The 26959-nt window shown below is 38.0% G+C and overlaps 1 protein-coding gene across 1 annotated transcript in view; it reads left to right on the top strand.

Annotated features, from left to right (window-relative positions):
* LRP2 (LDL receptor related protein 2) overlaps nucleotides 1-26959 on the top strand; it is a 195359-nt gene that overhangs the window by 15354 nt on the left and 153046 nt on the right. The window contains exons 2-3 of the mRNA XM_054562744.1: nucleotides 22051-22158; nucleotides 23937-24059. Of these exons, the coding sequence (XP_054418719.1) occupies nucleotides 22051-22158; nucleotides 23937-24059 (231 nt within the window). The remainder of the gene's footprint in view (nucleotides 1-22050; nucleotides 22159-23936; nucleotides 24060-26959) is intronic.

The following is a 26959-nucleotide window of genomic DNA, read 5'->3' as shown; positions in this document are numbered from 1 at the left end:
TTGCATAGGATGTCTTCTTTCTGATTTTCTGTAACAGGGCTGGTTTTCTTAGGACACCCTTCTCCCTTTCGAGGTGGGGGCACGTGGTTGACTTTAATTTTCCTATCTGTGAACAAGGGAGTAAGATTTATAGTTCTCATAGGGATGGGCTTTGAGTTTTGACATGAAATGCTTTATTTTTATTTTAAAAATGAGTAATACAGTCTAAAATTGACTCTGTGTGTGCATAGTTCTAGAAATTTTAATACCTGTATATATTTCTGTAACCACCACCAGTTCAATCACCTCACCCAAATTCCTTTATGTGATTCCTTTGTAGTCATACCCTACCAATAGGAGGTTTTAAGTTCTTTTTTTTGAAAACCACTTTCTCATGTAAAAGTCTCAATTACCTGTTGTTTGTTCATTTTAATTTTAACCTTATTTATTTATTTATTTATTTATTTATTTTTAGAGAGAGGGAAAGAGGGAGAGAAACATCCGTGTGTGAGAAACATTATTTACCTTTTGCCTCTTGCACGCCTGCTACTGGGGACCTGGCCCACAATCCAGGCATGTGCCCTGACTAGGAATTAAACCACAGACTCTTTGCTTTGTGGAATGTTGCTCAACCCACTGAGCCATGCTGCTCCAGGGCTGTGCATTTTCACTCAAGACATGTTCGTAGCTCATTTTTGAAGTAATTCAAAATGACATGGATGGTAAGTTCGCAAGACTTAAATTTTTTAAAAAAGATTTGTATTTATTTTTAGAGAGGGGAAGGGAGGGAGAAAGGGAGGGAGAGAAATATCAATGTGTGGTTGCTTCTCACGTGCCCCCTGCTGGGGACCTGGCCCACAACCCAGGCACATGCCCTGACTGGGAACTGAACCAGCGACCCTTTGATTAGCAGGCTGGCGCTCAATCCACTGAGCCACACCAGCCAGGGCTGCAAAGCCTTAATTTTTTTACAAAAATTATAATGGAGGTAAAACCTCTGGAAGCTCTTTCAGTATGGCCTTATAAGAAAAAAGTCTCCCCCAAACTCAGCTCATTGCTGGATTGGAATCTACAAAGAAAACACACTCAAGAAATCTCCCTTGAAGAGGAGGACAGAGGTTTATTTTTTATTTGATGATTTACCCCTTGACACCTGGGAAATGATTAGTTGATGTTTTCAAAGAAGATTAAGTCTGTGTGGTTAATTAACTGCGGTAATCATGTGACTCAAATCAATTAACTCCTCGTTAACAATTTCTATCAATTTTGTAAATAAATGACTAAATCAGTAAATTCTACTCTCAGATTAAAGAATATTTCCTGACTTATTTTATTGATGACAATTTAGAGATTTTCTCCTTCTCATCTCATTCCCACCCTGCCAACTTTACTCTTACAAATGAGAACCCTTAAGCTAGCTATAGGCTGAGAGGAACACAGCAAGTTAGCTTTTAATACATGGTTTTAAAGAGAAGTCAGGCTGAGAGACACCTTTGCTCTTTCATCTCAGCACGATTTGAAAGCATGTTTTAGGGAAATGAAACAATAAGTAGGTGCACACAGGGCGACATTAGGGTTGGGGGGGCGGTGCTAGCAAGTAATGATGAAACTCACCCTAGGGGAAGATTTTACATTTTAAAATGTTTTATTTTTATTTTAAATTTCTAAGTTAAAACTGAGGGAAGGTATACTAAAAACATGAAACAATTTGGCTTTTAGTTAGAAGTAAACTTGAATGGATACGTTGAGTACTTGAAGGAATTTATAAAAATTTTGGGGTATATTGATTGTATTGGTCTGTAAAGTTTGACTGAAGTTTTAAAATACCATAAAAATATACAACTAAAATGTTATCTTTTAGACTCCTTATAATTGAAAATTCTCTGCTTGCATGATTTTATTATGTCTTCATCTCCAATGAAGTATGTGAGCAGGAACATTATAAAATTATCTCCCCTGCCCTCACATCTGACATTGAATTTTCTGAAAGGCACTGAATACTTGGGAAATTTGCATTATAGGAAGGATGATATAAGGAATATTTTGCATCTCAAGTAACTTTTGAAGAGTTAGTACATTAAAAATTTGCAAAAATGCTATACTAAAATTACTCACACTATATAAAGAGAAAATTCATAGTTTTCTTGAAGGTATAGAAGGTAGACTAAATTGTGGGAATGAGCTGAAGCCAGTGATATAAATTTAAGTCTCTGGCTGCCAAGCCTAACTTTGGGCTCTTCCTAGTATTACAGGAGGAACCCTGACTATGCCCCCACTGCTCCTTCTCCATCTGCACAAGGAACCTCAGTCTCGAGGACCTCCCCGCCCTGGCCACAGTTAACCTTGCCTGTGAACGCTTTTTGGTGCTGGGACACTCCCTGGTATTGCAGTGTTAAGATTGAGCCTGGTAACTTCTCAGATGTGTACTCTTGGGCCACTTGACCTCTCTGAGCTTTAGTTTTCTGTATTATGCAATGAGCATTAGTAATTTATATCCCACGGGTTTCTGGGAACCATTTAAATACATTGTGAACATACGGTAAACATTTGGCCCCACAGGGAACCTCGTGCTCGATCGTCAATAGTCAATGGGCTCTTGGTTCCGTCAGGGCAGCAGGGCCGCTGCCATGCTGTGGTCTTCTGACATACGGGAACCACTTGTCAAGTTATCTAGCCTTAGAATTTGCTGGGGAGAGAAAACATAACTCTTTTTAAAAGCAGGTGAAATCATTAGACAAGGGAGCATTAGAAGACAGGCCTTAACATCTGCCTTTATACATCCTGCCCCTCTCACGTCTTGAAAGCACAGATCCAAAATGCTGTGTTACAGGAAATTTCAAACTTCTTAACGGACTTAGTGTTTCCAGTTCATGTGTTCTTTACATGCTCCCTGTAAACTTGGTCCTATGCAGAGTTTACTGATGATGTCTCTGTAAGTCTTAGAACAAGAGAGATGGAAGCATGGGTTTGGGTAGAACTCAGGTGTGTCCTCCGGTCAAGGAGAAGGATTGCTGGAAGGAAGGGTACATTTGAAGATGAACACTTGGCTTTGTGAGAAGTTTTAGGCAGAACGCGTTAAGAATCGCAGTCCGTGATGGTTTTCTTTCCCCCTCTTATTTCATGAAATAAGCTAAGAGGCTACATTACCCAGACTTCAGTTAAATGTGGTCATCAAAAAGATGAAATGCAAGCAGTAGTGTTATGGAGGACTTTCAGGAAGTCTTTTTGAAAGAGAAGGCACACCTTTCTTTTTTGTTCCTTATTTCATGAAACTGTAGAAAGGTCAGTGAGAGGTTCAACAGGCAAAAAAGCTATCAAGCTAGATTTTGTTAAGAATTACTATAAATATTATCATTAATGTATTTATTCTACAAACATTTACTGAGACCCTATGATGACCCCAGGACTGGAGCCTCAGAGATGAATAAGACATGTATATAAGCATTGGGCTACAAAGCAAGCGTTGTCATAATAGAAGTCTGGGAAGGAGACTGATGAGGTCATGTAGGCCTGAAGGGGCCAAGAGGCAAGAAACACTGCACAGGCTTGGCATTTGAACTTAGTGTTGAGGGAGGGTGTGTGAGCAGGAGATGGGGTTGGGAGAGAGGACCCTGGTTAGACTGGAGGCTTTTGTATGTCAAGCTAAGAAGTTTGGTGCCTTCGAAGAAATACAAGCTGGGAAGTGAAATGATCAGACTTCCATTTAATAAAGGTTATGCTCGCTCCAATGAGGAAAAGCAGATCAACCATATATCAGAGACTTAGTATAACCATCTGAGTGGCAGGTGATGATGGTAGAAATAAACTTTTGGACCTTGAGGTTGCCAGAAGAGGAGAGAGTCACCATGGAATGTAGAGAAATATTTTTATTTGTTGCACTTAAAAAAAAACTATTATTTGTTTCATAAGTTATCCTTTATTTATGGGAGCATTAGAAGTGTCTTTTCAATGTACATGTTACTTACATTCATAAATACTTGATGGTATTTTCTTGAATCCTCTTGTTTAAAAAAGTTTTAACTTATTGACCATCTGCGCACGGAGGGTGACAGTTTCTTTGGTTTATCTTGATTCCTAGTTGGTACAGCTCCCTCGGACAGCATCTGGAAATGGGTAGGGACATTTTTGTTGTTGTTGTTGTTACAATGCCTGAGTGTCACTGCTAGCATTTAGAGGGCAGAGGACAGGGATGATAAACCAACTACAAGGCACAGGACAATTCCATGCTACAGGGAACTGTCCAGTCTCAAATGCCAATAGTTTCTTTTTGAGGGTGCATCCTGGTTGGTAGGGAGTGAATAAAGATGCAGGGAGGAGTAATACTGGTAGTGAGAACTGACATTTTCCTGAAATGCACTACATGCCCCTGACATAGTCACCATAGCTATAGACTTTAATGCTTGTGACAGTCCAAGAAGGTAAATGCAATTACTATCTCCATTTTACAAATGAATTCACTGAGGCAAGGTAGGAGTTTTGGCTCTGGATTTTGTGTGCTGAACTGTAGTGTTCCGTTATTTCCTCATGCTTTACTTTCTTGATTCTGTAACTTTTATTGAACACATACTCAATTTAATAAAATAAATCGGTCAATTATAAGAGCAAAAGGAGAAATACATTTGCATTGTGTACTTAGACTTTACTAACTTTCAAAATATGCCTCTTGGAAACATTTCTTCCAGTTTAGTAGAATATTGGTAAAGTATCTCCTCCAAAATCTTTTTTAAAATATGGCAAATGTTTGATGACATTTGTTTAAAATTAGAGTGCTTTATGGATTGGGAGAAACTTTTTTTTTTGAGTAGTTCACTTTTTATTGTATTTTTTCCATCAATGTCTGGTGAATTGAATTGGCTTTCGAGAGTGCCATGGTCTTGCAGATTTGTTTTTTTACTTCTTATAAAAGGGAATCTGTTTCGAGCATGATCTTTGTAATTTGCAGGCATGTGTCAGTGACATTGGATGAAGAATGTGGCTCTTTCTTGGACATGCCCTACACTTCCCAGCTCCTGTGGCAGGCATACCCTCCCTTCAGGCCCGCGTGGTGGAGCACAGATGCACCTTCCTCCTCAGGGCCCGTCTTGATCTGCGCTGAATGTTATCTGAACCTCTCTCCCAGCACTTCTCATCATATCATGAATTATAATTATTTATGTATGTATTTTATCTCTTCCTCTAGAATAGGACCATTGATGCGAAGAGTTATGCTCGCCTCTTCTGGCATCCTGTGTCTGGCACAGAGCCACGAATAAGCTGGAACTCAAGCAATCTTTGGTTAGTGGAAAGTTAAAAAAAAACCTACATGAGTTGTAGTAAAGTAGCTCCATCATCTATGGGAGGTGATAGGCATACTATACGCTGGTCTGGTGCGGCAGAGAGGGTTTTGTTTAGTTTGAACAAGATAGAGATTTGTTTCTTATATAACCAGCATCAGAAGGCTGGTTTGGTACTTCCATGGCATCAGCAGGCAGCGTGGCACTGTCTTCCCGCTCCACCGTTCTCTGCTGGTGGCTCCCATCCCTAACTTCACCTCATTGTCTGAAATATCTTTTACAGCCGTAACCAACTCTGCTTCAGGCTAGGTAACAGGAATGGAGTGGGAAAGAGAAGAGTGTGTCTTCTCTCTTTCAAAAAGACCGCCTGAAAGTCCTACTTAACACTACTGCTTGCATTTTGTCATATTGATGACCACACTTATCTGAAGTCTGGGAAATGTAGCCTCTTAGCTGAACACATTGTTCACCTGAATAAAGTTGGGATTCTGTGTCTGAAGAGGAAGGGGGAATGAATATTGAGGTAAGCTTGCTGTGGTCTTGACCATAGATGCAGAAGTGACTCAGGGCATTTGTTTGACTTTGAGAACCACTTTTTGGGAGAGACATAAACAATATGAACTGAATTCAGAGGAGGGATAGAAGAATGATAGAGAACTGCCCTGGCTGGTGTAGCTCAGTGGGTTGAATGCCGGCCTGCAAACCGAAGGGTCATTAGTTCAATTCCCAGTTAGGGCACATGCCTGGGTGACAGACTAGGTCCCCAGTAGGGGGCACGTAAGAGGCAACCACACATTGATGTTTCCTTCTCTTTTTCCTTCCCTTCCCCTCTCTCTAAAAATAAGTAAATAAAATCTTTAAAAAAAGAAAGAACGATGAGAGAACTGGAAACCATGTTATGGGAGGAATGATGGAAAAACTGTTTTTTTGGGTTTTTTTGAGATGAATCAGAGAAACAATGACTAACTCCTCTTCAAGTATTTGAAGGACCATTCTATGGACAAAGGATAAAGCCTATTTTAATGATTCTAAGCATAGGAAGGAAATAGTAGGCACATAGCGTGCACTGAAGGAACACTGGGATTAGACTTTAAGGTCTCTTTTAACCTTATAGTAAAGACCTTGTATAGTAGAGATATATATCGTATATAGGCATCTGTAAGTCTCTGATTTTGAGGTTAGAAATACTGCTTGTCTTCTGGGTTCTTTATATTAGAATTCCCTTTTCTTAATGGTTGCCATGGTGGTGATACTGTGAGCAGTTTACATTTTGAGAAGCTCAAGCCTTTTCCTTTTGTGGATGTGGCCTTTGTTTCTTTCATGCTTAGCCTTTTTCAAAAGGTCAAGTCAGAAACAATTTCCACACTTAGGCTGAAGTGAGGAGAATTCTTAGATTATAGATCCTAATATCAGAGTTTAGTAATTCCATATTGTCCAACTCAGTAATTCAATAAATATTGTCACTGTCAACTTCTTTGGACTAAGATATCTGTGTTTAGGCAACTGGTTAATTTTATTTAGTTAAATATGAATTTTTTTATTATTACTAAATGTTTTAAACACTCCTGTAATGTAATTGTTCAATATGTCTTTAAAAAACAGAGGTATGGGATCTAGTATCACAGAAATGTTCACTTGAAACCTGTATGATCCTATTAACCAATGTCACCCCTCTAAATTTAATAAAAATTAAAAAAATCAGAATGAAATGCCAGCTGGGCAAGCATCAGTGCTTCTGAAACTTTGATGTGCCCATAGATCACCTGGAATCTTGTTAAAATACAGATTCCTATTCAGCAGATCTGGGAGAGGCTGGTAGTCAGCTTTTCTAACAAGTTCCTGGTGATGTCAAAGGCACAGAAGGTGTATTAGTAGAGGGTTTTCAGTTAAGGAGGATTTCCACCTTCTTCTTTACATGTGAATGTGCCCTACAATCTTAGGACTTCAGTAAATTCCTTTTGTAATCTGTTATGTTAAACACACACACACACATCAAAACAGAGGTATTATCAGCCAGAGAAACAAATTAGCAAAGAGTTAATTTACTTCACCAAGTAGTGATGTATTTTTGAAAGGGCAAAGTTGCCTACCCTTGTGAATTAAGTTCTATTTTTCTAGTTCACTTTTATTTTGAATAATAGAGATGTTTTCCCAGGTTCTTGTGAACCTGGGATATAAAAAATATATTAAAGAGGGAGTATAATTTACAATAAAAGCATAATGTAGTAATAAGATAATATGAAATTTCTGCATTGAGTCAACTTTTTTAGAAGCGGGGATCAGCTATCATTTTAATTAGGTTAATTTAAAAATATTCTTATCCTGGCTGGTGTGGTTCAGTGGATTGAGTGTCGGCCTGTGAACCAAAATGTCACTGGTTCGATTTCCAGTCAGGGCTCACGCCTGGGTTGCGGGCTAGGTCCTCAGTTCGGGGCATGCCAGAGGCAACCAATCAATGTATCTTGGTGCACATCCAAATTTCTCTCCCTCTCTCTCTCCCTTCCTTCCCCTCTCTCTAAAAATAAATAAATCAAATCTTAAAAAAAATCCTCAAACTAGGTTGCAGATTATGAATATAGAGTGCTAGAGTATAAGCAACAGGAAAAAACTAAAAAATTCAAAGGGAGACAATCTTATAGAGTTTAAGGTCTCAGGAAACACTTGGTTAACAACAAACGGTAACAATAGCTCACATTGGTTAAACACTTATGCATCAGGCCCATAGTCCTTATTCTACCTTCATATTAACCTTACTATCTTCTTATTCCCATATTTAGATGAGGAAACTGAGGCATGGAAATTAAATAACATGCCTGCCATAGTATTAGTAAAAGGTGGAGTTGGGGTTTGAACCCAGGCTCTGTGACTCTAGGGGCTTACCTCAGGAAAGCAACTTGGCTTCTAGGCAGTCTTCCCTTCCTCTCCTCCGCCCCCTCTCCTCCCCCATTTTAGAGTAGAGTGTCAAGCATACAGCCATCTTGTTAGTCAGGCTTTGTTTCTTAACCTTCTGTGGAAAAGCTGTTGGCTTTTAGTCTTGCTGGGTTGAATGAAAGAAGGGAAATAATAGACTCTTAGACTTGATTACATTTCTAAGCTGCACACATACACATTGGGTAGAACTGGTGAATCTTATGTTTCTAGTGGAAGGAGTTCTTTGTTATAAATAGTAGAGTAAGAGGTATTATTTTAGCAGAGAACCAAAACTACAGTGTTTCAGTAAGTCATGTTCATTTGTTACTTGTTTTTCTAGGCTTCTGAAATCATTGCCTTAGCAATATTTCCTTAGGGTCTTTTTCTTCAGCCTGGATTACTCTAAGACAAATTACATTGATCCAGAGATGTCTCCAGATTCTCCTGGGAAGCCCTTAGCAGGCCTGCGCTTGCATGGAAAAGTGCTGCCGAAGAGGTTTCTGGTATCAGCAAAGACAGCCGGCCTCGTACAAGTCCCGTAGCCTTTGTGGTATGATATCAGGAGCCCTGATAAGATACTCTATCCACCTAAAATCTGCCCCATCAAGCTGGTGTGGAGAGTATTTGGGCACTGGAGAATGCCTAAAATGTCACAATTAGAAAATTCATTCCTTTGAGGGATTCCTGTTTTCTGCTGAAAGTACAAATACCCACGGAAGGGCTTTAAAAATCACTTACACGTCACTGTGAATAAGTTCACTTAGGAGCAGGTTTTGGAAGTAATTCATTGTCTAAGTCAGGGCCGGTCTAGAGCCATGAAAACTCCAGCCACAATATGGAGACTTGAGGGAGAGAGAGGGAAAGGATTTTTAGACAAGGGCGGGGAAATAAAGCAGAGGTGGGACCATTTAAGTAGATAAGGCCCTAATCACCTCATTCCTGGACTATCTGAAGAGCCTTTTAAGTTGCTTTTCCTTCTTTGTAACTTTACCCACAAAACTTAGGGAAGTGTTGAGTGGTCTTAGTAAACAGTGAACATAACCCTTCTTGGAGAAGAACTGGATTCACTTAGTTTCTGGCAGGAAATGGGATGGTTGTATTCGTTTGCTTGGGGAGAGCCAAATTGCTGTGGGCTTGTTGTCTTTACAGTTGTGTCCTGAAGGTTTTTATTCTGCCTCCTGAAGAGCACACAGATAAACTTCAAGGCATGTTTGTTGGATTGAATTGAGTTTGGAGCCTCTGCTCTGTGAGGAGGAGAATTGTGAGGAGGGTGATATGGTCTCTGTTTCATAGGGAGCCTAGGACTGGCGTTATGGCAACAAGATATTTTATTTTTCCTTTTGGAGCTGTTGGATGTCTAGATTTACATAAATCCATTCTCATTCAATCAGAAAGAAACTAACAATTTAAAATGATAAAGTTTTCCTTTGGCTGTATTGTACATTACATCCATTATTACAAATGATTCCAGCCCAAGAATATGGTTGTGTTTATAGAATTTTTCTATATATAAGAGAAAGTTTAGAGACCTAGGATAATGAATATCTTACCACTTTTAGGAAGAGTTTGAAATTTCATTCTTTGGAAACTAGGAATTGGAGAATATTGAAATTTTCTAAATGGAAAGCTTTTCAAACTTAATTTCAAGTGATTAAAATCCTGAATTTCTTCATGTCCCCAGTTCTCTGCCATATGTTGAGGCATAAGCTGCAGTCATTAGGAATCCTTTATGACTATAAAATGTAACTATGTCCAAGTTTAATGTGCAGTATAGTGACTTAAGGTCTACTCTGGAAAGCCTTTATATTTATCTTCAATTATTTTTTGGTGTTGAAATTATGCACTTACAGAATTCCACATCCAAACTCCAGAGGATCACCTTAGGGAAATGTAAGGTGATCCTTAGGTTTGTAGGGAAATGGAAAAATGCAAAAAGAAGATAAAGGAAACAATGGCAGGCTTGCTTTTGGCTCTCCCTTGACCTCTGTTTCTTGGAATAAACCTTGATTTTCAGTCTTGCCCTTGACCCTGGAACAGGCCAATGGATACTTGTTCATGGGCAGGAGGCAACACAACCACCACCCATTCTTGTTTTCAGTGCTGAACCTCCTGGGAGCCAGGTGGCTCTTAGGATCAAGGTTTTCAAAATTTTCTCCAGATTAGATATTAGGAGAATAATCAGATCTTATTTGGTGAGAGCATTGGTCCTTGAGTATTTTATCTCCTAGACCGTTAGAATGTTTAGAGTTGGAGGAGGGCTGGGGCGCCCAGCAGGGCTCCTCCCTCTCTGTAGGGACGGCCGAATGTAGGCCTAGTGCTAATTGGTCTACAGCTACCACTTTAATCCTTAGCAGAACCGATTTTGCAGGTCAGAAATTTTGCAGGTAAGGAACTTGCACATCTGTGAGTTTAAATCCAGATTCATCAAGCTGAAGCAGCTAAGCAACAAACTTTTGTTGAGTGAAGATTCCTTGGGGACTAAGAGAAACAGTTCCTGCCCTCATGGAACTCAGACTTGAGATTGATTTGGGGATAGTCAGTGCTATTGCAAGGGTTAAAACCAAATTGTCCCTTGGTTCTTAATCTAGTATTTTTCTCCATCAGTATTTTATTTTAGCTCTTATAAAAAATTCTGAATTTCTTACTGAATTTAATGAAGATTTTATTTAATTATTATAATGCTTAAGGACCCCCTCACTCTTTCATTGGTTAATTCAGGACTTCGACCCAATTTCCAGAATTGAGACAGCCCTGAAAACTCTTATTTTTGACTAGATTCTTAATATCAGTTTATTTTATTGATTGCCTTTTAAAAAACTATAATGCAGATAAAATTAGTTAGCAGTGGTTTTAATTATTTGTGTATCAGTTAGTAGATGTTTTATTGTATGTACTTTCTAGTATAGTTTATTACTGAAATCATTACTTTTTTCCAGCATTGAATTCTAAGATTCTATTTTAATGGATGATTTAAAAATTCGTAATAGTGACAGTGTATTTTTACTGTCATTACTTAAAATGCAGATTAGGCCATATCTTAAGAAGTATAATCTGCTTATTTTCTTCTTGCTTCTGACAATTATTGCATATGAATTCATAATTCTATTTAAGCTGCTCTTAATATTGGGATATTATAAATTCACCCTATGTGTATAGCTAGAGGCCTAAATACCCAAACACCATTTCATTACACGTAGATATCAGTTGGTGACATTATAATGTTGTTGATTGTGTCAACAAACTATTGAGTTGTTTCAATTAATCACAGTCACGTTATAACATGAAGTGATGACATTTATAGAGCCTGGAAGTGATTTGGAGACCTATAAATGCTGTTTGAGCCCAGGCAGAACAAACCAGGGCAAAGGACTCCTGGTGTGACTGATAACCTGCTGGCGAGGCATGTTCTAAAGTCTTTTTTGGGTCAGTCTGTTAAAATCAGCGTAGTAGAGGAGACCCAAGAAATTTCTGCCATGAAAGTCTTGGCAAATAGAATAGATCCTATTTTATAGATTTCCAAGTTAACAAAATCAGCTTTACCTTTGATTTTGTATAGGGAAACTAAATACGTGATTTTGTCATGGTTAGCAAATTGCTTATAATAAAAATTAGAAATTTTGACTTGTAGAATCAGGTGTAGTCTTTTTTGGTGGGGGAGCGGGCAGCATGCTGAGTACTCACCACTTCAGAGTAATGCTGCGTATAAGTGTAATGCTGGGTATAAGTGTAATGTTTTAATGGCATGGGGGAGGCAGTCCCATTCTTCATGAACTAATAGAGAATGACCCAAATATATAAGTAGGCTCCCAGGGATTTGGGATTGACTTCTTATTGTCCTTATGGCCTTTTATACAGGTCAGCATGGAAGATGACTGTTGAATCGTTGAATTGTTAATTAGGCTCTAAACAGCAGGGTCCCTTATAAAAGTCCACAAACCCACAAGATCTCACAACTTTATCTTTTGAACAGCATCTTGGCTTCACCCATGTATTCTGATGTACCATATATTGTTCGTTTATTGAGGGTCATCCGGGTACTCGGAGGTACTGGACTAGGCACTGGGATTACAGAGGTATTTATTCCTGCCCTTAGGAGCTTAAGGTTTAGAATAATGTTCTGCTTATGGTAGAATCGTAATAAATTACTGCCACCTTATTATCACTCTCCTTCTGGTCATTTAATCGCATCTGCTTCTTCTGTTCTCCCTAAATTTCATATATCACATAATGGTAGGGGAATTTAGAATTTCTGCTTATCAAATTCTGAGACATAATCTGTCCCTAGAAGGAAAAAATACAAAAATACTGTGTAAAACATCAGCAAAACCAGTGTAAAAAGGTAATGACAATATGGTTTTATTAAAAATGAGGACTTCAGTTTACCAGATGTTTAATTATCAGTACTTATTGTCCAAGAGCAGGCTTTTAAACTTATCTGTAGAAATCTTTTCACATTCTTGCTGCACAATATTTCTTAAGAATTTAAGAACATTTTTTGGCAGAGACCATGCATGCTCAAGGTAATATTCAAGGTTGAGTCATACATGTGTGTGCACCTCAACTTGTCTCCTAATAAATGAACTATTGATAAAGGTCAGTGTTTGTGTAAATAGCAATGTACTAAATCCTATCATAGGCATCAGCATTCCTGATCAGATTTATCATCAGATTTGCTTACCAATGTGGAAGCATTGGTTGCTTCAGAGTAAATTACACACACACATATATATATATATATATAATTATGTAATATTTATATAACATATCACATGTATTACATATTATATATAACATATGTAAAAATACCTGATGTTTACTTTCTGAAAATGTACACATTTAAAACGAGAGGTTATTTAGTTCCCAGCCCGAAAACTTGTGACCTATAAACCCACTTACCAACTACACACTGGTCCGATCTGGAGTTGGGTCATGGGTAAATGAGAATAAGTTACCATTTTGTACCAAATAGAGGTTAGGATGCAAGAAGCTAGGTCTCATTAAATTTAGTGTCTGGACACTGATAGTTAACCTTTATATTTCTCCTCGCTCTCTTTTTTTCTTTCTTCCTCTCTATCACTGCCTCTTCTCTCTCTGTTCAAATCTTTAGAATGTGGTGTAATTGTTGTGATAGTCAGGAACTAAATAACATGGAGTAAAAGAGAAGAAATATAGCAGGTGTTTGTATGATTCAGTCAAGACTTAGTTACCAGTGATTTAGCCTATGACTTAGAGAATCACCAAATCCACTAGTTGGGAGTCAATTTCTTCTCCTTTTGCTACTATTGTTGTAATTTCCAGTATCAAGCCATTGTTCATTTAATAACCTGATCTTAATCTGCTTGTTAAGATGACCAAAATAGTAGTGATGCTTGTACCTTTAATACATCTGTATTAATTTGATTTATGTTTCAACACTTGGGTCTAATTAATCAGAAAAACCCTGGCTTGATGCTGCCTATAAATGCTGTGTTTGGGCTAACAGAGGGTCTATCACACCATTATAACCCTTAAGCAGGAAAGCTGCCTGCCTGGAGATGTGTATAGTTGCTTATTTCTTAAAAGTGTCTTTCTTCTTTTTTTTCCTTTAGTGTTTGATTCCATTTAACCATTTTCCAATAATTTATATTGCTCATTAAGAATATAGGAATACTTTGGGCAGTTGGGGTTGGCAATAAGCTCTTTAAGTGGAGGTGATTTATAGTTTTTGTACAAGGTACATTAAATCATTAAGTGCTGAAGGGCCTTTTACTCTTTTCTTAAGTAGTCTGATTCATTGGGACCTTATTTACTGAGCAGTCTGACAATCTTAAATTTTCTTCTGTTTGGATAGTGTTCTTTTCAACATCCTATGTAAGTGTTTCTCTTTGGCCATTAAAGAAGTAAATAACCAGTTAGACCCTTGTGGGGAGGTGGGGCAAAGGTTTTGTTTTTCTCCCACGTGGAGGAGTTCACTTATAGGAACCTCAGCAGTCTTAGTTGATAGAGGAAGTGCTGCGTGAATTATTGGGGGGAGTACTGCAAAGTTGCGGGGAATACTGCAAAGACAAGTACGTTTCAGTGTTTGGGTGTTGGCTGGCAGGAAGTGTTCATTGCTGAGCATTCAGAGTAGGAACTTGGAGATTCTTTTCAATGCTTTAGGCGCCTACATGATTGCCAACTTATATGTAGGTATTTTGTGAGTGTATGTGGCGGGGTGGGGAGAAGATATTTGAAGAAATTATTTTTTGTTCTGGCAATCATTTAGATGGGAAAATGTGCTATAAAACAGGCGTGTTTAGGACTTTGTTTTTCATAGCAATGGTCTTTTACATTAACGAAGAACTGCTTGAGGATTTCAGAGTTTTGACTTTTTTTTTCTGTTGTGACTCCCCGCGCACCCCCCTCCCCAGTGGGGAAGCCTGGGGACGGACCGTGGAGCATTCCAGGGTGAAGCAGGCCTCCCTGGAACTTAGATTCTTTATCACACTCCCAGGGGAGTTCATTTCAAGTTGCTGGTACTAGCAGCTGCAGGCTGATATTGCCCAATCCCAGGCCCTCTTATTGATGGGTGGGAGGGAGTGGGATTGCTGTTTAAGAAATTTTATTATCTTTAGAAGGGAAGAATTTATTATAGGGGTTTTCTTAGATGATCTCTTTCATGTGGGTTAAGACATTTTGAGCTCTGAATGTCCAAGCTGCTTAGAGGTTCTAAATTGTTCTCAAATGGGGGTGGTGCTGCCACTCTCTAGAGGTGTTTGGACAAGTATGGGGGCGTTACTTGTTGTCACAGTGACTAGGGGATGGGTACTGCTGGCATTCCACATGTGGGGGCTGGGGACACTGCCCAGGGTAATGGAATAATTGTTTCACCCTAAATACCAATCGCATCCTCTTGAGAACTCCTGAGAGGTGCAGTTTTACATGCAATGCTCTGCAGTGTTGATTGACACCGGTTGTAGGGGTAGGACGTACTCATTGATAAAAAGTGCGATGTAAGAGACTACAGGGGAGGAGAGAAAGCCAGTACTTAGATAAAAATGAAGAAGCGTAGCTCAATTAGAAAAGGTGGACACTTGATTTCCTATTTCTCATAATTGAGGGGTTAATTTGATAGTGCATCACACTGTTCTGCTGGCTTTGACCATTGAAAAGACACTTTAAAGTTTGTTAAGCAACTATGTAAGTAATCTTTGAGATCAACTGACTATTTTGAGGGTTGACTAATTATAGAGGCTGAATGCTGAGACACATTCAGCTTGGAGAGGACAGCGAGGAAAGGACACTAGGATGTGGCGCCTGTGGACACTGCTGGCCATTTGTGATGCAAGTGGACTTGCTTTGGGTTAGGACTGGGACAGCTGGAGGGGCTGTGAGGTGAAACCCCTCTCTGCTAGCAGCCTGTTGGCGGGCCGCCCCCCAGCCTGCCCACCAAGCTCCTGTTCTGGGTAAGGTTCTGGGGAATGGAGTGGGGCCCCAGACTCTCCTCATGGCCAAAGTCTGTATCCTCGTCCAGGCTTCCATCTACCCAGAGCGACCTTTAGTTTTAACACAATTACTGGCACTAGTGATCGCTCTGTTTCCTCACTCTCAGTCCTTTTGATCATGTCATTCTTTTGCTTGCTCTTCAAGACCCTTTATTTTCCGTCTCCCTAGCCTCGTTGACCACCACCCTGCAAGAGGTGCTCTGTGCTTGGTCCCCGGAGGCCTGCTCATTAGGCCTTCACCCACGGGAGGCTTCTCTCAAGTTGTTTGGGCCCTACATGTGCCCGGTCTCTCACGCTCATCCTTAAAGGCCCCAGGGCAGGGCTGCTCTCCTTGCAGCCTCCCCTGATCACTGCAGCCTGCAATGTTGATTTTTTTTTTCTCCCTGAGACCAGATGGTTTTTGTCTCTGCTGGCTTGTGTGGAACCAAAGCGCCTACTGTTGTTTGGCACAGCTTTGGAGTCAGACTGCCTAGATGTGAATTCTTCCTCCACTGCCTAATAACTGTGAGATTTGGTCAAACCTGTTTCCTATTCTATGAGACGGGGCTATCAATATTATCTCACAGGGTTGTTGTGAGAACAAATGAAATAATCTATGGAAAACACTTAACACACTTCTGGCACACGTAAACTCTGGGTAAATGAAGGGTGTCGTTTGTTTTGTGGGAAGTGGAATGTAAAAAGACCATAGACTCTAGAATCACATAGGTCCTGGGTCTAAATCAGACTCTGACATCTTCTACCTCTGTGACCCTTGAGGAAGTCTATTAATGTCCCTGAGGTTCAATTTCCCCTTCTATTAAATAAGTACAAATTCATTTTATAAAATTTCTAAGAGGGTCCAGTGGATGTGTATAAAGTTTTATGTACCATCTTGCACATAGCAGGTGCTCAGTATAATGTATAAATAAGTTCTATAAAACTTATTTATTGTAAGCTCTATAAAAAACGACCATATCTTAGCTTTCTTTATTTCTTCCAAAAACTCTAAAGCAATTTTTTGCTTTACATAGTGTATACAAACTTTGTGTGTGTGTGTGTGTGTGTGTGTGTGTGTGTGTGTGTGTGTGGCTTTAGTGAGTCTGACATAATATTTTGGTCCTTTTTATTTTTTAATTTCACTTTAATAATGAGTGTACATGATCACTCATCAACTGGCTTTGTGGGTTTTCCTTCAAAGTCTTTGACTTCTTGAAATGTCTTCTTACTATAGTTTTGCTCTATAAAAATGTCAGGGCTCTGAAACAATAATTTGGAAAAAGCAGTGAACTCAGTTGTTTGTAAACTGGGTTAAAAAAGGAGAATTCTGCCCAGTATTTTGTTATATGTTATAAAATCAGGAAGCAAGAATACTGCACAGAAAGGGTAGTAGGTTGGTTTGCTCAGCATGTCTTGTTTTAGTTCCATCAGTTGAGTCCTTGACTGTTCTACCAGTTGACATTAGGCAGAGCAGGGTCTTCCACACAATTTGTTACCCTTGGCTGTCATGGCTGCAGTGTAAAGTTTTGGAAATAAGCAAACAACTAAATCTTCAAAAGAGAACTGGCCTCGCTAGTGTGCATAAGGTGTGAGAATTATAATGAACCATCACCCCACTTATAAACATCAGAAGTATCTCTATCAATACCAAGAGAATAAAAATAAATTACAGAAAAAGTGAAGTAAAATCATGGATGAGTTAAGGAATTGCTTCTTAAACTTATTTGTCTCTTTGAGTTCAGTGAAGTAGGACTATTAAACTGTCATGTAGTTTTACATGTGTTTAAAAAGAGCACATGCACCTCCTTAGGTATACCAATTGTCTGCAAGGACAAGCATATATTAAGAGGATCTAGCAGGAAAAAGGATTTGCCGTAGAAGTTACCTTATTCTGTTAACTTTCACAATGTTCCCTTGACGATGACTTGGCCTCTTTCTCTTCTCAGAAGAGAATTCATGAGGCTGAAAAGAAACTTACAAGGAAAGGATAAAATAACGAGACTGCTATTAACATGACTCAACATCTTTCTTCTTTTTAAACTGCTGGATATTCCTCTTATTTTAAATTATTCCAAATTTCATTTTTTTGGTATGGATTTAAAATAGTACCTTCCAATTTAAAGTTTCATTATTTGCCCTGATGGTTTTATATATTTAGGATATATAATTATCCCAAGTGACTGAATTTTACAAAGAGGAATCTTTATTACCTGATGAATAAGTGTTGAGTTGACTGTCCCATGTGTACCCAGAGCAGTGCTAGAGGCTGTAAAAGATACAGAAGAAGTGTTCTCAATCCAGTGTTGTTCCTCATCCTGGAAAAACAAATGACTTATTCCCTCCTCTAGGCACTACCTGTTACTCTAATATCTTATCTTAACACATTCTTCGTCCAATGCTTAGACCAGAAAGCTTGGGATATGGCTATTTATAAAGAAAGGATTACTTTTGTTTTTTCTCCAGCTTGAGGCTCTACAAGGTTTAGAAAATAAGTTTATCCTGACAACGAATATACTTTTTTTGGAAGAGATAGAAACTCTTTTTTTGATTTCCTTGCACTGCTTTTGATTGTTGCAGATTTTCCTAAGCCCAAGAGTTTTTACGTGCAATGTTTGCTGCCAAGTAGATGACTAATCTTCAGTAGAATTATATTAGCATATGCTATGGATTCCATACCAGCTCAATTAATGAAAGTAATTAATGCTGATAGCAACTTTGGAAGAAAGTCAAATTTTTACCTTTATTCTTGAGTTTGGTAGGGTTTTTTGTTTTTTGTGAAAGAGAACATAGAATAGTGGTTGATATAGCATAGATTCTGGAATCAGAACTGTGAGATCCAAATTTTTGCTTCACACATATTTTCTATTTGATCTTGGGCAAGTTACTGAACTGCTCTATGCCAGAATTTCTTTATTTGTAAAATGTTTATAATAATAGTATCTACCTTATTAGGTTGTTATGAGGATTAAATGGCTTGAAATTGGTAAAGTGCTAATGCATGCCATTTAAGTACCATATGTGAATTTTTTATCATCTTTGAACCATCTATTTATATTCTTGGGAAAGTTTAGTGCTGGCAAGGTATGATGTCCATTTGGTTCTAATGGTTCCTCATCAATAGCTGCCTAGTTCTTAACAAAAGTTTTATTTTATTTTTTTTTAAATTTCATCATGTGTTATGTTTTCTTCCTTGGTTTTCATTAGAGGGGAAATATTTAAAATTATTGTTTGCAAAACAACCATTTGCTTAAAACTGGATTGGTTGAAAATGGATGTCTGGAGATCATTTGTTGAAAAAAGTTTTAAATTTTGCTCTGTTTGGAATTTTTTCCACCCATAAACTCTATGTTTGGCACCAGTGTATGAAATTCACCCTTACTTCAATTTTTTTGGACTTAAAGTTATTAAACAATAAAGCTTAGATAATATCTAGTCACTTTTAGGGGAGTTGAGAGTAAAGGCTACTTATTTAAAATAAAACACTCGGAAAATAAAGTGCATACTAGAAATCAGTGGTGCCTGCAATTGTTAGCAGACCAGATACAGATCTGTTTACCAGCAGTTTTTAAATTTTTACTGAATTTATTGGAGTAACATTGGTTAATAAAATTTAATAGGTTTCATGTGTACGATACTTCAATACATCATCTCTATGTTGTATTGTGTGTTCACCACCCAAAGTCAAACCTCTTCCTATATCCTCTTCTATCCATCCCCCTTTCCCTCTGGTTATCATGGTACTGTTGTTTGTGTCCCCAGCAGTTTGTTTTTAAACAGCACATATTCCCTTTGTAATAGAATGAATGACAGGCTTCTGATATTAGTGGGGCATTTTGGTTGATTGCCAAGAGCCCACCCAGTAATGATAGAGTATTACTTTGTTTTTCTAGATAGATATTCACAAACAGTAGTCCTTTGGAGGTTATAACAGGCATGGTAGTTATTATTGGAAAGGTGAATTTGACAAACGAATTATCATGTATATTTTGATAAATTGAATAAATTGGGTTTGATATATTACTTCAGATAACTATTTGGGAGATCAAATGTAAAAGGCACTAATAACAGTTACTTAACTGTAAAGTTTCCCCCTACTGGGTTTGTGTGAGTGATTTTAAATAACCGGCTTGGAAATGCTTTAAAAAATAACTTTTGTGTGTCTATTTTGTGTTTTTGTTCATGATGTGTTTAATTTTGTATTTTAGCAAAAACAACAAATCTCAAAATTTGACTTGTAAGAGAAGTTGCTTAGGAAATAGCACTGCTAAATAGCAGAATCAGGAGCTAAATCAATGTTTGCTGTTTTAAGCCATTAAATCCTTGGGATGATTTTTCACATAGCAAAAGCTATCTGATTATACAAGCATACTTACCATCTCTAAAAATACAACTTGAATTTGTTAAAAAAAAAAAAAGAAATAGCTCTCAATATATGTTTTCAAGACATGCAATATATTGCTCTGAATTTTCTTCTGTATACTTAGTTTCTAAGTTTATGCTTTTCTTTATCCCATACCAATATTAAGCTCTTTGTAAGTGGACTGACCTTTAGATTGTTATAGTTTTTCAACCAGAAGTTATTACTGAGGGAGACAAATGTACTGAACTTTCAAATGTAATATATTGGATTACTAACAATAGACCTAATTGATAAAAGTGATTTAATATATGTTGTGTTAATAGCTAAACCTCCAAAGCTCCTAATCTCCCATGGAAATATTGCTTTGTAGAATAAAATCCAGTGAGAAGTTCTGGGATTCCAGAGTGAATTTGTACATTCCTTAGGGGCATTTTTGCAAGGGAGGTTGTTGTGTTTTAAAGGTAGTTGATAAGAGACCTGCACCACCAACCCCAGACCTGCACCACCAACCACCATCATGCATTAGTCTATAGAAGGTATTTGGGTGTACGTATTCCTGTACCACTCGGTACCACCATTTAGCCAAGGGAAGTTTCTGACCATTTGCAGCATACATTATAAATCAGGATGTCACTAACAGACAATCAGATTTGAACATTCCATGAACAAAGTAGCCTATATCCCCTAGGAATAGATCACTTAACTATGTTTATGTCATGCTGTTGATATGCCTACATTTACACAAGTCAGGATAGCACATTGTTTATTTATTTTAGGCATAGGTAATTGATCTGTATATTTACCTAATTTTGGGTTCATTAGCCAAAAATTGAAATGGGTAATTTAGCATGATTGCTTAAATATGTGTGGAAAATACAATTATTCTTCCAACCCCCAAATTACTTCTCTCCCACTTTGGGTTTGTGAAAGAATCATTTTGAGTCTTCTCCAAGTTGGGCTGGTGTTGGCTGCTTGCTTTAAAAATTTTTCTATTTGGCACATAATGTGTGAGGAGGTTACTGATCAGGTATTTGGGGAAACTCAGAAGATTTTCAGCTGCCAAATTAGTCCCCTGGGGAGTCCAGGAAAATTGCAGGACATGTTGGTTAAATGAAATAAACATTTTAAGGTTATAATCTCTTTCTGGTATCACCATGGAATAATTGCTGCCACTTGAAAGTGTGGCAACTTTTGGCGTTAAGTTTGTGCATTCTGGTTGGCCGCAGAATTTTTTTTGGTCTTAAATGTAACTTTAAATATTTGTTTGCAGAGATGAGAATACAGACCTGGCATCTTACAATTTTGTTAAAAAAACAAAAAGCCAAAATATGGGTCTGAATCTAAGAACGAGGGACCATAAATTGCCACATGTGATATAGTAATAAGAAAGCACTTAAAAAAAAATAGGATGGGGAACTGAAAAAAAAACACAGTCAAGCAAATGAAAAATTACTCATGATGTTTATCAGTCAGAGATAACCACTGTTAACATTCTGGTCTTTTTAATTGCTTTTTTCCTCCCTCCATATGTGACTCTGTTATAGGTAAAATTTTACATCCTTGTCTTTGTTACACTATATTTTAAATATTTCTCCTAATCCTTTAGCAGTTCTTTATAACCATTTTAATGAGTTCCTAAAATATCAACATATAGATATAAGAAAACATAGTTATTTTCCTATCATTGGACATCTAGGATGTTTTCAATTTCCTTTATTATAAATAATAAAGTGATAAAAATCTCCAGTGCCTTAGAAAAAAATACCTAAAAGTAAAAGCACTAAGTCACAGAATAAGCACTTTAATGATGCAAGATATATATTGTCAAATAGCTTTCCAGGTTGGTTAGATCAAGGTACACTCTAGTTGTCAGCTGTGTATAAAATGTGCTTTCCGCAGACCCTGAAACAGAGAATATAGTCATTATAAAAATGTTTCCCTAATTTTATATGTTAACATACATTCCTTTCATTATTAATTAGTGAATCACTTTTTACTTTCATTAAAAATTTGTATTTCTTATGTGAAATAACCGTGCGGCATATATTTTTTTAAACACTGGTTTTCTGTTGTTGGTGGATTGCAGGATGTGGCAGTGAACAGTTTCGCTGTGATGATGGGCATTGTATTGATGCCTCCTGGAGGTGTGATGGGACCAAAGACTGTTTGGATGACTCGGATGAAACGGGCTGCCGTAAGTGGGGCGTAGCTAGGCTGAGCTGTGTTCTGAGCAACGCGAGTGCTTCGTGGTGATTTCAACTGGAACAAAAAGGGTGCCTTCAGTGATAGATTCAGGACACGGTGCAAGTTTCTTGACATCTGTGTGGTTGAATAGAAGGCTGATATTAATTATATAAACAATTATTACTGGTAGTGATGATTATTTCACACGCATCAGTGACCATTAGTTTCTATTTTATTCTTTATTACGTGACCCTGATATGGGAACAAATTTGGGAGTGATTTTCTGAAGCCAGTAAGTGACTATTTCACATTATTTACTCTGGAAATTTTGTTCACTGCTAAGAACAAACAAATCTGGACAACTGTGATTTGTAACTCTAGGAGTCTGTTTTAATATAAAGGATGTAGTATAACTTGTGTGAATTACCATAAAGAGCTCTCAGAAGTGGCTACTGAGAATTAAAAAAAAATTTTTTTTAATTTAAAAACATGAGAAAATTGTAAACCCCCAAATCATCTAATTATAAAACCACTTTCACGTATGTTTGTTTATTTAGTTCTCCCCAAAATATTTGGAGGTAAGATTCAGATTAGGAAAGTGAGGCTTAGAGAAGTTGTCATTTCTTAAACGTCTCCCCGTTGATACACCCATCCAACCCTTACGTACATTGCTTTCCCAGCTTCAATTTCATTCATTCCGATAGGTGAACAAACAAGGTTTATTACCAAAAAACCAGGAAAACAGATGAAAAAGTAATTTTGTTTTTAATTTTTGTCCATATGGTGGCCCAACAGAAGAGTCAAACTTCGGTGTCATGTTTGGATGCCAGTGTACTTGAAAATGGGAGAAAGGGTGAGGAGTGGATCTTATACAGTGCATCTCACACTTCCATGCACAGATGGATCACCTAGATTCCATATATTTGAGGTGGAACCTGAGATCCTGTACGTCTAACAAATTCCCAGGTTACGCTGATGCTGCTCATCTGTGAACCACACTTGGTTCACAGGGAGTAGTTCTAGTAGTAGAGACATGATCATGTGCTGCCTGTTTGTCTTCTCTGGGCTCACTGAGTTCATTTTACATTCAACACTTAGAGCAAAATAGCAAGATCAGTGTATTCTGGGATAAAGGAATAAATGAACAGTTATACCAACAACTGTTCAGAGATTGTTACTATACTTTAGTGTCCTATAACAATGATAATAACAATACCAATGACAATAGTGATAGCAACTAACATACATTATTTAACTTACTTTTTTAGCAGCAAACCATGAGATAAGTGTAGTCTTCATTTTAGATGCATACATTGAGTCTCAGAGAACTGGCCAAAAGATCCTAAAGGGAGTAAATTGTGGAAATAATAGTTATTTGATTCTGTGTCTTCCTTTCCAAATCTCATGGATTTTCTTATTTATCATGATGCTTTGCTCTTAATTAGTATAAATCATTTCAAATAGTTTAATAACTTATAGTTAACTTGTCCTTAAATTAAAATTTAGTTTAATATTTTGTCATATCTTAGTATGAATGTGTATTTGGGCTATATGCTCTCCGTGTTTTTACGTTGCTTTACATCATCAGTTTACTGTGATGCTATTGCTGAGATGATTTGACAGTGAACTCTGATTGGAGGCCACACACTTTAGATTAGGGTGGTTTACTATTGGCCACCAAACATATTCAGCAGGAATTGATATACATTCTCTTGAAATAAGCATTGCTTGTTGGTATCATAGGGTGGTTGTTTGACATATAATGAGTCCTTATCTGGTTTGTTTTAGCTCCTGCTTCTTGCCAGCCAGGCTATTTCCAGTGTCAGAGCGAAGAGCTATGCATCCCTAACTCCTGGGTGTGTGACAATGAGCAGGACTGTGAGGATGGCTCAGATGAACGTCAGCATTGCCGTAAGTGTTTATGGAGGAATCTTGTTTTTGGAGGAACCATGGAACCAGCATTCTCACTTAGGTTGGATGATATTGGAAGTATGAATGTGCTGAAGAGTTATAAATATACCCCGTGTGATTTGGAAATGGTTAGATAGGTTGTGAGTCTTTAATTTGGATTATGTTACACTCAAGAATGAAACAAATTTATTGGTATCTCTAGGTGGGGTATTCATTTGTGTGGTTGGCATTTGGATGGGTTCTTTCGACCCTGCAGCACACTGCTTTCAAACGTTCCACCTTCTCTGCCCCAGTATTAAACTCTCTTTATTTCAACTGAGTGGAGCAAGTAGGTAGGTCTGTTAGAGGCATTAATTGTGGTTGCTTCAGTGACTGCTGCCAAAGCCACAGCAGGATGAGCTATAGTAACAAAGAAAGTAAGAGCAATGAGGAAGACCTTAGCAACTGCTGCATTTCTGGGCATTGAGGTGGTTCGGCACTGTAACCTGGAAGAAACCATTAAATTCTAATTTTTTGGGATCAAATTGGAAAAGATAATTTTAGTGAGCTTGAAAATAATTTTGGGTGAGAGAGTAGTCTTGAGTAAATATAAGACGGCAACATGTGAGAAATATGCCTATCATTTCTTTGCTTTATTAAGGACATTTGTATAATTTAAAATTATTCTTGCCCTGACCATTGTGGCGCAGTTGGTGGGCATTGTCCTGCAAAGTGAAAGACTGTCGATTTGATTCCCAGCCAGGGCCCATGCCTGGGCTGCAGGTTTGGTCCCTGGCTGGGGCATGTACAGAAGGCGATCAGTCGATGTTTTTTTCCTCACACTGATGTTTCTCTCTCTCTTTTTCTCCCTTCCTTCCCTCTCTCAAAAAATAAATTGATAAAATCTTAAAAAATTATTCTTACATCAATGGGGATGTTTTGGGCTGCAAAGAATGAAAAACATAGTTCAAAAAATGTTACGCAAAAAGGGAATTTATTATCTCACATAGAAGGGTTGTTCCAAGGTTGATGAATTCTTAGCTCAGTAATATTATAGACTTTCCTCCCACTTCTTTGCTCTGCCATCTTAAACCTATAGGCTTTCCGTGATTACATGGAGGTGGCACGTCTGAAAGTTTACATCCCTTTAATTCACTTTCAACATCTTGAAGAGAGAACATTAACATTTTTCCCCCCACCTCTGGCTCTTGACCCCAATTGCCCTCTGGGAGGATCCAGTTCTGATCACTGCGTGGCACTCACCTTTGAGCCTCACCACATTCTGCTTCATTAAATGCACATCTCACGAATTATGGACATTTATCATCTTGCTGGACCTGTTTTAATGTGTCAGCCAGTATCCTGTCAATATTTTCACAATCATTGTCCTCAAGGATCAAAGAAGAAACAGATGATTTTGATGGCTGTATTACATGGAAGTTGTTTAGTTGTTAGATGACAAGCAGTGGAGACTCCATGGCCTTCAGTGGGCCCCGGATGCTTTATAAAAGATTGGAAGTTAGCCCAGGCTTTTGAGTCCAGCATTGAGTGTAAACTCTTTCAGTCAGGCCACTAGATGCCAGGGGTCTTTTGAGGAATAGAATAGAAATTCTCAGAATACCCACGATTTTGACTTCGGTTTAATCTAAAAGGAAGACTATATAATTAAACAGCCAGTTAGGGCTTGTTAGTGTTGGTCATAGGGTCTGCCAGCAACAAAGGGATGCTGATCCTTGGGATAGAGTGGTTGAGGGGAAACCAGCAAACTATGTAAGGCTGAGAAGTTTGTTGATGGTAACAAATGGCAGTCTTGAGGAATGCATGACAGGAAATAAATCAAGGCTAAACAGGGGCATAATCAGAGGAGGTCAAGTTATGTGTCAGGGTTTCTGAGGTAGAATGGCAGAAAGGGACCAGAAACAAGGAGATGGGGATAGTAGTTCAAAAGTACTATAGGAAGGAAGGAAGGAGAAGTGTAAGGCATAGTATAGAACAGGAAGAAATCCTTATTTCTAGGAAATCTGTCTGGGTGCTGATAATCTGTAGCTAGCTTCTCAAAGATCCCAGGGTAAAGCTGCAGTGACCTGCCAATAGCAGGTATTTGGCAAGAATATGATTGGGCTGGATTGTGAATCTCTGGAGAGCGGTGACTATGTTTTATTCAGCCTCATCCCTAAGGCAGAGAGTAAGTTCATGATAAATGGATACTGAATGGATGAATGATGGGTTATTTATCTTTTAGCTAGGTATGCTATTTTGGTTCCATTTTTCCTTGCTCTCCACAAAGAGTAGGAAGAAAACCAAACAGTAGATTGTTATACAATGTGTGGTGGATGACCTCTTGCTAATAAATATTCTTTACCGAGGGGTGAGAACTAATAAGGCTTACTGCTTGGGGAAAAAGACTGGAGGTAACTTTATAGCTGTAATATATCAGCAACTTTACATATCACTTTACATATCACACAAAGCACAAATCTGTGCTTTGGGCTCAGGTCCCTTGCTCACATTTCAATCTTATATATTCAACTGCCTGTTGGATATCTCCAGTATGTTTCAAGGTGTCTCAAATAGAATTGATCATCATCCCCCCTGGTTTTTCCTTATATATTTGCTGGCATACATATATTATCTTTATTATAGAAAGAAAATTAACCTACTATAAAGAGCTAACAGAAAATATCAAATTGATCTGAAACCATCATAAATAGGGAAATAGAGGCTGCTTTACTTTTTTGGTCTAGAAGTTATGAAACATGTTTTGTAATAAAGCATTTTATTTGATGGTTGTAGGTGAAATTAAGAAAGATGGTTGTAGGTGAAATTAAGCATGTAATCAATTAGCATGAAAAGGATGTCACAATCTCCTAGGCACCCAAGCTAGAAACTTGGAGGTTATTCTTGATTCTTTCCTTTCTTTC

This window comes from Pteronotus mesoamericanus, unplaced genomic scaffold (genome assembly GCF_021234165.1).
Source record: "Pteronotus mesoamericanus isolate MK-2021 breed Mesoamerican mustached bat unplaced genomic scaffold, CSHL_Meso_final scaffold_651, whole genome shotgun sequence".
NCBI lineage: Eukaryota > Metazoa > Chordata > Mammalia > Chiroptera > Mormoopidae > Pteronotus > Pteronotus mesoamericanus.
The sequence above is the reverse complement of the archived record's forward strand: the minus strand, read 5'-3'. Positions and strand labels throughout refer to the sequence as shown.